At 35.1% G+C, this 11735-nt stretch overlaps 1 protein-coding gene across 1 annotated transcript; it reads left to right on the forward strand.

The window, feature by feature from the left end:
- Positions 1–1121: 1121 nt before the first annotated feature.
- LOC132144107 (adhesion G protein-coupled receptor E3-like) lies at positions 1122–9138 on the forward strand. The gene is made up of 12 exons (XM_059554859.1): positions 1122–1253; positions 2075–2143; positions 2256–2445; positions 5768–5884; positions 6647–6828; positions 6926–7087; positions 7162–7368; positions 7446–7678; positions 7826–7892; positions 7974–8065; positions 8155–8317; positions 8489–9138. Exons 1-12 carry the CDS (start codon positions 1170–1172, stop codon positions 8543–8545), a joined length of 1623 nt encoding a protein of 540 aa, XP_059410842.1. The 5' UTR covers positions 1122–1169; the 3' UTR covers positions 8546–9138.
- The last annotated feature ends 2597 nt before the right edge of the window (positions 9139–11735 follow it).

An 11735-nucleotide genomic window follows, 5' to 3' on the forward strand; every position in this document is an offset into this window, starting at 1 on the left:
TGTACCATCTGAAACTCCTGAGAAAATTCAAGGTTTCCCCTGGAATCCTGAAAACTTTCTATATCGGGGCTTTAGAAAGTACAATGAATCATCATGGAATAGAAACAGCTCAGCCCAGGATTGTAAAGCCCTGCAAAGAGTAGTGTGCTCAGCCGAGCGCATCTCCAGAACTGATCTCCCCTCTCTGCAAGACATGAACACCAGGAGACCCTGGAAATTCACTGTTTAATCTACAGTCAGGCAGATGCTTCTGCAGTCTGATGGCAAAAACGGAGAGGCTCAGGGGAGATTCTTCCCTCATGCTATCAGACTACTAAACATGGACAATAAACACACTGCACTTTAGAGACTCTGGTGGTATAGGATAACCCAATACTTCTCTGCACAATGCACTTTTTTGAGATAAGTTAATTATGCAACTCATCTTCACTGCACATTGTTTACATCTCTGCAAATCATCTGTGTAGCAGTTTCTGTGTATCATCTTTACAAATCATCTTTAATATATTGTGTATGTTTCATTATTTGTATTTTATTATATTTTATTTTTTGGCACAGTCTAAAAAGAGTGCCAGGCCTATATTTCACTGCTTGTTGTATAACATATAACTTGTACTTGTACGTTAAATACAGTTTTTTTCTGCATTTTTTCTTTCAAATAAATGAAGGCTTGATGAGCATTAGACACGTTCTGAACAGACTGTGGAATACCAGTCAGTCATGCAAAACACACGCAATCGCAACAACTCAGATTGACAGATATGTAAAAGAATAAACAGGAATATTCCGACTTTTGAGCGACTTTTGATAATTGCTCCGTTGTACACATTGACATGTTAATTATAATTCAAATGCATTTTGTTTTATTGACCACAATATCATTGCTATTTGTCTGAGAAGGGCACTTTTGAATAATTTTGTAAAAGGGCAGGGGCTTGATGCAGGGTCCTCATTTATGCTTGGTTTTATGGTTTGACACTGCTGAACTTCCATTCACAGCTGTATTGTATTGTTGTTCCTGTGGCTCAGTGGTATAGAGCATTGCGTTAGCAGCGCAAAAGGTCATGGGTGTCAAGTCCAAGGGAAAACTAATACTGATAAATAATAATAATAAAAAAAACATATCCTGAATGTACTGTAAAGTCACTTTGGATAAAAGCTTCTGCTAAATGCATAAATGTAATGTAAATGTTGTCTTCATGATGATTTCTGCCATTGCAGGTATAAATATAACACTGGAGGAAGGATGCACTGTAAGTTGAGTTTGATTTTTTTCCCCTTACATTTTAGGCTTACAGCTTTGATCAACAGCAATGTTTTCAACTATCTTGAAAAAAGCACTTGATTGAGACAAGATAATATACAAAAACAATTACAGCATAAATTCTTCAATGAGTCAAGAAAAAAAAAAAAACTTGTGCCTTAATTAAAGGGGTGGTTGATTGCGATTTCACTTTTTTAATGTTAGTTTGTAATGTTGATGTTTCTTCGAACATGGCTCGTAGGGACTACAATGAGATGGGACACAGCAGTGTTGAATAAAGGTAAATTATGTGAAAAATAATGAGTAAAAAAACTAAAAAACAAAAACGAAGCATTAACATGTTAGACTGCACCCCATAAACACAATCAAGCTTAGACAAAAAAAAAAAAGGTCAACCACCCGTTTAACAGATCATGTGATCGGATTACTGTAATCTTTCTCATCATGCCACTTTTAAAATTTTGTTTTAGTCTTTCTGAAATGCCTGTAATTACAATAATTAGGTGTGTCACACGATCCTGGACATCAGGCATCCACACGAAAGATAATATGACAGTGCTTGTTACTGGATTTCATCTGCGCGCTCTGGGGCACAAGTAGTTTCTCTTCTCTTGAACACACAGGAAGGAAATGGTGCCGATATTTTATGCAATATTGAATTTTATTTATTTTTTCTCAGGTTAAATTCACAACTTTGGATTGGAAACAGTGCAATAAAATGTGCTCTGTAATGTGAAATATGAATGTGATTTAATCTTTATTGTTGATGGATTTTTTCAACAAATACTGCTTTCACTCTTGTTATTTTAGGGTCAGACGTGTTTGCAAAATCTCCTCGATCAACTAGGGAACATTTCATCTCAAGTGCTCTCTGTGACTGTAAGTCTTTTCATGAGAAAAATCCTAATATTATCAAATATTTGTCAGTTACATGATCACTGACATAGCAGTGCTGTCTTATCTCATTATATTTATCTAATCAATAAATTAGACTGTAACAAACATTTTGACCGTGGCCCTCAACGCTTCAGAGAAGATTTTGGAGTCATCATCATCAGCAAGCCGAGCTGAACTAACCTCCTATGGAAACCTTGTGTTAAAAACCAGCGAGAAACTAATTTCTACATTAGTGAAGTCGACAGAGACAAGTGACAGTGTCAGTTTTACTCTTCCTGCTGTAGGTAAGTGAAGACAATTATTAATATACTGAAGATGAAACAGATTACACATGATGATTTTATGTAGTCACTCTATAGAAAAATTCCAGCCATTTGCCATCCCGACGCTTTCTGCCCTAGACAAAGCCAACACGTTTTCACTCCCAAATTGTCATATATTGAAGCCAAAAATGTTTGACGCTCAAAGTACCCCTTTAGCGTAATTTTTTGAATTGCATTTTCCTCCATGTTCCTCCTGTTTTCAGTTGTTTGTATTAGTTTAATGGTTTGCATGCATTTGTAAAAAAAAAAATAAATAAATAAAAAATATATTTTTATATATATTTATATATATAAAAATATACAAAGCAACTTTACAGAAAATTATGTTTCTACAATATTTAGTAATAGCTTATAAGTGGTGACTGTCAGTTTGTGCACGTATGACAGGATTTTTAGAAAAAATTAATACAAGACGTAGTCAGCCAGACGATGAACATTATTAATATTATTAATAATTCATAATTATTATATGATGCAGTCACACTTGTAGCAATATTTGTTAGTTATGTTTGTTGATTCAGGGTTAGCATCATCTGGGGTCCTCTGAGGGTCAGCATCATCTCTTCTCAGGTGTTCTGGATCCAGACGATGTAAATCCTAGTTACGGCAAAACATAGAAACAAATAGATACATCATTAGCATAGCTGCTGATCCAACAAAGTAAAATTAGTTTAACCCAAGCTAAAGAATAAGAATGCGCATTTGATTAGATGTAACTACACTCACAGTTTAAGAGATACATTATTTGAATGCTTGGTGAAAGAGATGTGTTTTTAATCTAGATTTAAACAGAGAGTGTATCTGAACCCCGAACATTATCAGGAAGGCTATTCCAGAGTTTGGGAGCCAAATGTGAAAAGGCTCTACCTCCTTTAGTGGACTTTGCTATCCTAGGAACTACCAAAAGTCCAGCGTTTTGTGACCTTAGGGTGCGTGATGGATTGTAACGTGGTAGAAGGCTAGTTAGGTACGCAGGAGCTAAACCATTTAGGGCCTTATAGGTAAGTAATGATCATTTGTAACCGATACAGAACTTAATAGGTAGCCAGTGCAGAGACTGTAAAATTGGGGTAATATGATCATATTTTCTTGACCTGGTAAGGACTCTAGCTGCTGCATTTTGGACCACCTGTAACTTGTTTATTGAAGAAGCAGGACAACCACCTAGAAGTGCATTACAATAGTCCAGTCTAGAGGTCATGAATGCATGAACTAGCTTTTCTGCATCAGAAACAGATAACATGTTTCGTAGCTTGGCAATGTTTCTAAGATGGAAGAATTTTTTTTTTTTTTTAAATGGGAAATATGATTTTCAAAAGACAAGTTGCTGTCTAATATAACACCTAGATTTTTGACTGTAGAGGAAGTAACAGTACATCCGTCTAGTTGCAGATTGTAATCTACAAGATTCTGTGTAGTGTTTTTTGGTCCAATAATTAATCTCTGTCTTATCCGAATTTAATTAGAGAAAATAATTGGTCATCCAATCTTTTACATTTTTAACACACTCTGTTAGCTTAGATAATTTAGAAGTTGAATCTGGTCTCGTTGAGATATAAAGCTGAGTATCATCAGCATAACAGTGGAAACTAATCCTGTATTTTCTAATAATATTACCTTCATTGTAGCACCTAACCCTTCCCCTACCCTAAACCTATCCACTTCTGAACAATATAAAAAATGTAACACAGGCAAATATAAGTCCAGTTACAGGTATTTATTGCAAAAACTGACCATAACCAAGCAGTATAAAATCATTTCAAACATTCTGTTGTATTTCAAGTCTTCTGAAGCCATATGATATCTTTATGTGAAGAAGAGAGTAAAACTTACGGTTTTAATCATTTAAAATGAACGCGCTCATATCTCATTCAAAACCATACTTCCGTCGCATAGCATGACGCAATTGGTCACGAGACACACACAAGCCAATAGCATTTCACAACCAAGGCTGATTTATTCTGATCTACAATCTTTTTATCTGCACTGTTTGTTTACTTCACTGGTTTGCCCACTATCTGCCATGTGCTTTATGCTGCTTTATTTAACTTTATTTATTTTTATGTTTAACATTTTTATTTTATTTATTCATTAACTTTTTTCCCTTTTTGTATAGTTGTATTTTATATTTAATCTGTATCTATCTGTATTTTTATAATACTTTTGCTATATACTGTTTACTATATCTGTATGCACAGAGGGTCCGAGAGTAATGCAATTTCACTTCTCTGTAAGTATGTGCTGTACATGTAGAAGAATTGACAGTCAAGCACACTTGACTTTTCACTAATGCTGCCTTCACATGCTTCCAGAATGATCATAAATATGAATGTGGAAGTTAATAATGACATATAAAAGCAATGTGAAGTCAACCGTGTGAATTTGTCGAGCTCATAACCCCAAGTGGGACTGAGAGTTTCTGAATTCTTCAGTGTGCGAGATTGATAGTTTTGTTGTTGCCAGTATGCCAGAGCATGAGCTCTTGAAGCTCTGCCCTCTTTTGAAAAGGGGATTGGCAGCAGCAGCTCATTTACATTTAAAGGAACTCACACAAAAACAGCACATTTTGGCTCATTGGTATTTTGAGCTAATACTTCACGTACACACTGTGAACATCAGATACTTATTATACATCTTGTAAAAAAGGGCATAATAGGTAATATTAAAATGAGTTAAATAGTAAAATATAGAACCTAAAAATATGTACTCATGTCTAAAGTTGATTCATATACAATTCAAAGTATAAAAAAATGCGAATATTGTTTTAATTTCCCTTAAAAAATTTTGTCAAGGCCTATTAAATATTAAAAACAATGGCTTCCAATTATGGCGTTTCAGTGTTGAATAGCTTTAAATAAATGCTAACATTGAGGGACAATTCAGTTAATATAGATGTCAGTAGTTGTTGGCCTTTTAATAGGATTACTTAGTAAAAAAAGATGCATTTAAACCCATTTAAAATATGCCATCTTGTTATTACTACATTCATTTGGAGATTCATTGTTAAATTATGAAAATAGTATTCTATTAATTATGCAATTCATTGTGATTACCTGATTTATTTATTATTATTATCTTTATTAATTGACAGCACTATTAAAGAAAAACACTTTGAAAGTTGACATGAAGGGTTCAAACTACATCAGAGATGAAAATCCAAAAATAGTAAATAGGGATTCCAATGGGCTTCATTTAATAAAACATAAAAATAAATAAATAAATGTAAAAAAGCATAACATATTATTTCATATAAAATAGCATATTCTTGTATGTATTTAATCAGAGGGCCAAGTCTTCATGGTTGGACCACAGGTCACCTTAGTTAAAATCCCTCGACTGGACACGGCAAATTCTTCTGTGGACATCGATCTCATTGGGATTGCCAAGAACAACACTGAAGGTATGTCAAATGTTTCTGTGTGATAAAATTCTAGAAAGAGACATCATACCATTACAACTAAACCAGATTTACTTACTTTTGTGAGTGTTGGTATTGTATTAAAGGGATAATCCACCCTAAAATTAACATTTCGTCATTAATAACTTACCCCCATGTAGTACCAAACTCATAAAAGCTCTGTTCGTCTTTGGAGCACAATTTAAGATATTTTGGATTAAAACCTGGAGCAACGGAACACTTTTTATAAGTGAAGAAAACACAAATAAAGACATATTATAAATATTTAATAACTGCTTTGTCAATGGTCAAATCAACTTTAACTTTGATTTGATGTAAAACAGCGCATCCTTGTGGTGCGGAGGACAAAGAAGAGCACATACAGCACGGTGATACGGAGAGACAGAGGAGACCGTTGACAAAGAAATTATTGAATAAAGTCATTATTTTTGTTTTCTTTGCTTACAAAAAGTGTTCCTGTCACTTCATATGACCCAGATTGCACGTCTGATGGCAGATGAAGTATTCTGACGATGACTTTTCATACCTTTTATGGACCTTGATACTGTTATTTACATGGCAGTCTATGAAGCAGTCTCAAATCTCCACGTTATCATCCAAAATATCTTAAACTGTGTTTTGAAAAGATGAACAGAGCTTTTACGGGTTTGGAATGACATGGGGGTAGGTGATTAATGACAAAATTTTCATTTTGGGGTGGACTAACCCTTTAAGATCATGAAAATTTCTGTTTCTGTAACTCAGGATCAGCTTCTGTGGCTTTCATGAGCTACGTCACGATGGAGAATCTACTGAAGCCAGACTTCTTCAACACATCAAATGACACGATTAAAACCATGATGTCCACTGTGATCTCAGCTACTCTTCCCAAAACCACCAACACTAAACTCACCAAACCAGTCAACTTCACATTCAGACACATCAGAGTGAGAGACTGAAATGTGTTTTTGACCAAACTGAGAAATAATGAACATCTAAAAACATCTTGTATTGAGTTTTCTGATATTTTCTTTTTTTTTTTAGGAGTTTGATCCCAACAGTTTTCTGTCCTGTGTGTACTGGAATATCAGCGAGTGGATTGTAGATGGTTGTTCTGTTTTAAAGACCAACAACAGCTACACTGTGTGTTCATGTGTTCATCTGTCCACATTCGCTCTCATCATGCAAACCAGCCGCCCACCAGAGGTACAGAACATTTCTAGTGAACACTGAAGAACAGCACAGATTTGGTACTCATGAACTCTGACATGTTTTCACAGAGTGACCCACTTCTGGAGCTGTTGAATTTGGTGTGTGTGATCGTGGGGCTGGTGTTCTTCACTTTAGCCCTGTTGACCTTTGCCCTTTGTCAGTGGAGCCCTGGAGTGAATAATGTGGCTCGAATCAACATCTGCATCAGTCTTCTGCTGGCTCACCTTCTGTTCCTACTCACACAGCAGTTCCTGAGTCTCATACAGCGTCAGCAGGTGAGAATGATGAAGGAGCCCTACAGCTCAACACAGCCTCACTGAGAATCATCATAACCCTCTCTCATGATCTCCAGGTGTTGTGTGCAGTGATCTCAGGCCTTCTGCACTTCCTCTTTCTCTCCGGCTTTGTGTGGATGTTCATTGAAGCTGTGCTGCTCTACATCTGTGTGAAGAACCTATCAAAGATCAGCTCTAAAAAGAGGGAGGTGCTTAGCAGTGGATTCCTGTGTGTGATTGGATATGTGGTTGCTCTGGCTGTGGTGTGTGTGTCTGTTGGTCTGGTTCCTGAAGGCTACGGCAGCGAACAGTGAGTTGTTTGTGTTATCTAAAAAAATTAATTTTTTGTCACGCTATATCTAAGATTTGAACAAGATCGAAATATGTTATGTTTAAACAGTCATCCTCTGAAATAGCATTATTTTATTAATTTGATTCATTGTTTTCCTCTGAACAGTTGCTGGATTAAACTTGATAAAGGTTTTATCTGGAGTTTTCTGGGTCCTGTTTGTGTCATACTCGCAGTAAGTTCTGAATATAAATATTTTCCACATGGGCTGTTGAAGCCAAAACATTTATTTAATAATTTTTTTCTTTATCCACAGTTAAACATGATTCTCTTCATCAATATCGTCATCACTCTAAACTCAACTCTCAAAAAACTGAATGCTGAGGTTTCACAGATGAAACAAACTAAGTAACAAACAATATGATCAAAACACTATATAAATAAAGAACATATACTCAGTGAAGACACATTATCTCTCTTTCACTGTTTCTCTGCAGGGTTATGGTGTTTAAAACACTGGCTCAGCTCGTGATTCTTGGTTGCCCCTGGATTCTGGGTTTCTTCATTAATGAGAGTAAGGTGTTGGCGATCCTCTTCCTGATCTTGAACTCCCAGCAGGGAACCTTCATCTTCCTGATCTACTGTCTCCTCAATAATGAGGTCAGACTTTTTTTCTCATCCTTCTCTGTAAATAAACTAATCAATCTCCAGTGACAGTACAGTAGTTTCTTTCCTGTTTATTCCAAACAAACTCCATTGTGTTTCATGAGTTTCAGAGGTTACATTGATATCATGAAGTCACTCAGCTCCTCTCGTCTCATTCTTGTTCAGGTCAGACAGCAGTACAGGAAGTTCTTCAGATGTCTTTGCTGTGTCAAACAACACTGAGGATCCCAACATCATTTTCAGGAAGTTAAAATGCTGCTGAAGTGCCATTATTATTGAACTTTAGTTTCATATCCTTTCTTTAAATGGTAAATAATGTAATCAGTCTTTTGATGTTACAGCTGTACAAACTATTGATGTACAACTTCTAAACTGTTTCATTTACTCTTTATTATACATGTAAGTTTTTGTTGGTTATGGGTGAAAAGCATTTTTTTTTTTTTCAGACTTTACAGACTCAACATGTTCAGTTAAATGCTGGCAAAAAATCAAAATAAAAATAAGAATAAGAATAATAATGAAAACTCCTGAAAACTATTTAATGTGCCCAAAGTGAAGAGAAATAAGATGACATACAGTTATTTCAGTACAGTTACATACAGTTAATTAATAAATGTATTAATCTTGCACACTTTTATTTTATTTTATCTTTTTTGTTTGTTAAGCTCAGAAAGTTCCAAGAAAGGAAATGACTGTTTCTTCTGTAAGGACCTATTTTATGTTACTTTTAATATTCAAATGTCAAAATATATTATCATCTTAGAGTGTAACAGGTTTTACAACGGATTTACCTTTAAAGCTAAACTATTAAAATAGCTAAATGAATAGCTGCTGTCTCAAATTCAGTGACTATTGTCAAATGGATTGTATTTTTGCATTAAAACGTGAATGATGATTGATTTTTTTATTGATGTTTTTTTTTTTTTTTTAAGTTCATGAAGTTATGCCTTACCAGTGTGATATAATAAGTGCATATGTACATGTTCTTTCCACATTCCACAAAAGCCCAGAAAAGCTCTCTGTAACAGACTGACTGTAATTTGAGAGGAATGTTCTATTTCTTTTTAATCCAGCAAACCTTTGTAACATCTTTGCATTTAAAGTTTGACATTCAAAAGTCTTAACTGTACATTCTGCTTGGTTTTCTCAGATGTATCTGTTTAATAATCAGTGAAACTGATCACAAGGTAGCCATTGATAAAGAGAGGTGTGATGTGGGCTCTCTTGGACTTGTTGAAGGACAATAGTTCTACTGTGTTCTGATCATTTGTAGAGGCTTGATTGCAAATGAAGGCAGTCCAACATAGAAACACCAAGAGCATTGACAAACAGTGGTGTGTGTGGTTGAGAGCTGGTAGAAGTGAAGGAGAAATGGCTCGCAAGAGGTGTGAGGGGATGAGGTAAAGCAACTTAATGATAAAAGGATAAAGCAAACTTAATATGATGCAAACCAGCAATAATTAAATATGTTAAATAACACATATTCATTATGTATTAATCCCATTTTATCAAGCACTATCTCTGCCGTTGACATTTGATGGTCCAAGTCAACCATAAACAAATGATTTTAGATAAACATAACATTTGTGTTTCTTTTTATATATTGCTAAAGAGAGAACAGCACAGGTGATGATTTGACTGATCTGCACTCTCTACTGTACAGACACAAATTTACATTTCCTTTAGCCTGAGGCTTATTCATTGAACTTGTGTTGTGAAAGGGCCTCTACATTTACCAAAAATAGAACTTTCTACATATTAAAAACAAGCAAAAAAAACCCAGCCTAGATTTAAAAAGTAACTCAAAAGTAATGCAACTCATTACTTTCTGTCAGGTCCTCAAGCTGATCTGTCGTTTTCCTTTTCTCCTGTTTTACAAGTGTGTTTGCTAATTTCAGTCTGTTGCCGTTCGCATTTTCCCGTCATGGCATGAGCGCAACTGGCTCTTAAAGGGAATGGAAGATGAGACTCTGATTGGTTTATTGCACGCTACTCCCGAAAACCACCCACTACTCATTAAGAGAATAGGGACAACCCGTTTAGACCATGCGCCTGGGCGAGCCAATCGTTTTTCTGTCGTTAAAATAGCAAAAGTCTATTTGGACAAGCCCTGAGTGCACCAGGGCCCCGTTTCACAAAGGAGTTTAAGTGAAAACTCTAAGTATGTTAACCCTGAAATGAGGGAAACTCTAGGTTCTCTGTTTCAGAATGGGAGGTTTGTCAAACCCGAGAAAGCAGGGTAAGTCAAGCCCGTTTCTGAAAGAGAGGTAACTATTACTCAGAGTCAGTTACCGTAGTAACTTACTCTATGAACCTAACCTGGTCAGGAGCAGGTTTTCTTCGGTAAACCCAGAGTTTCTTTTGGTCTCCTCCCCCTTTTTAAACACTTCATTAATGCACGCTGGAAAAATGCTCTTCTTACTAATTGTTCTTTTTTCTTCTTTTTTTTCCTCAGGTACGAATATAAAAAAAATATATATATAAATAAAGATTGATTTTGTATATAAGAAAATTATATAAGATACTTAGTCTTGTTTCCTGGGGGGGGGGGGGGGAGTCTAAATTTAGTGCATTTTACTTAAGTAAAATTATATGCCAGTCTGGTAATAAAAATAATCTTAATGCAAATGGAAAACAAGATTATTCTGGGTGTCTATTACTAAGTGCAAATCTACTGTAGCTCTGCCTTCCATCGACACATAAGGTTATATACGACACATGTGAATAACGACTTCAATGGTGTAGGCAGCAATGTTTTGGGCACGGAAAACTAGCTTGTAACGTGATTGATTGGGTTCGAGTGTGGCTTTTGCCGAGCTTGTTCTTCTCACTTTTCCCATCAAATGTCACATTAGAATTTATCTTCAATAAAAATGAACAAAATGTTCTAAAAATGGAAGTAAAGTGCCTAACTGGTGTTTAATAATGATACAACTATTTATAATTGTAATAAATATATTTATTTACAATCTGTTATTATTGCATCCTGTTAATGTATAACAATACTGAGGTGCAAATGTATCTGCGAGAATAAAGTATAACTAGCATCTAATTATTATTTACACTTAGCCTGTTGCAAAGAACTGCTACTTTTACAGGGTAAATAGAATATATCACGATTTTCACTGTACATTTTTTTCTGTAAATAGCATCTAGAGCTTCCTGCACTTAGCCTACTGTAAATAGGATCTATCGCTAAGAAAGTATGTTAATTCCACTTAGTGTAAATAGCCACTGCTGTATTTTTCTTACTCTATTGGCAGATCATTTGTAGAATAAGAAAAATCCACTTAAAATATTATTATTGATATTATTACTTTATATATATATTTTGCCCATGAGATACCATAAAATGATTAGCTATTAGTTCATTAATCTAACGTTCTGCCAGTTTTCACCTGTGATATTATAA

Source organism: Carassius carassius, chromosome 7 (genome assembly GCF_963082965.1).
Source record: "Carassius carassius chromosome 7, fCarCar2.1, whole genome shotgun sequence".
Classification (NCBI taxonomy): Eukaryota; Metazoa; Chordata; class Actinopteri; order Cypriniformes; family Cyprinidae; genus Carassius; species Carassius carassius.

Coding starts and splice junctions, on each gene's coding strand:
- LOC132144107 (XM_059554859.1), top strand. CDS start 1,170: ATGCATAAATGTAATGTAAATGTTGTCTTCATGATGATTTCTGCCATT. Junction 7,088..7,161: donor AAACCAGCCGCCCACCAGAG/GTACAGAACATT, acceptor ATGTTTTCACAG/AGTGACCCACTTCTGGAGCT. Junction 8,318..8,488: donor ACTGTCTCCTCAATAATGAG/GTCAGACTTTTT, acceptor ATTCTTGTTCAG/GTCAGACAGCAGTACAGGAA.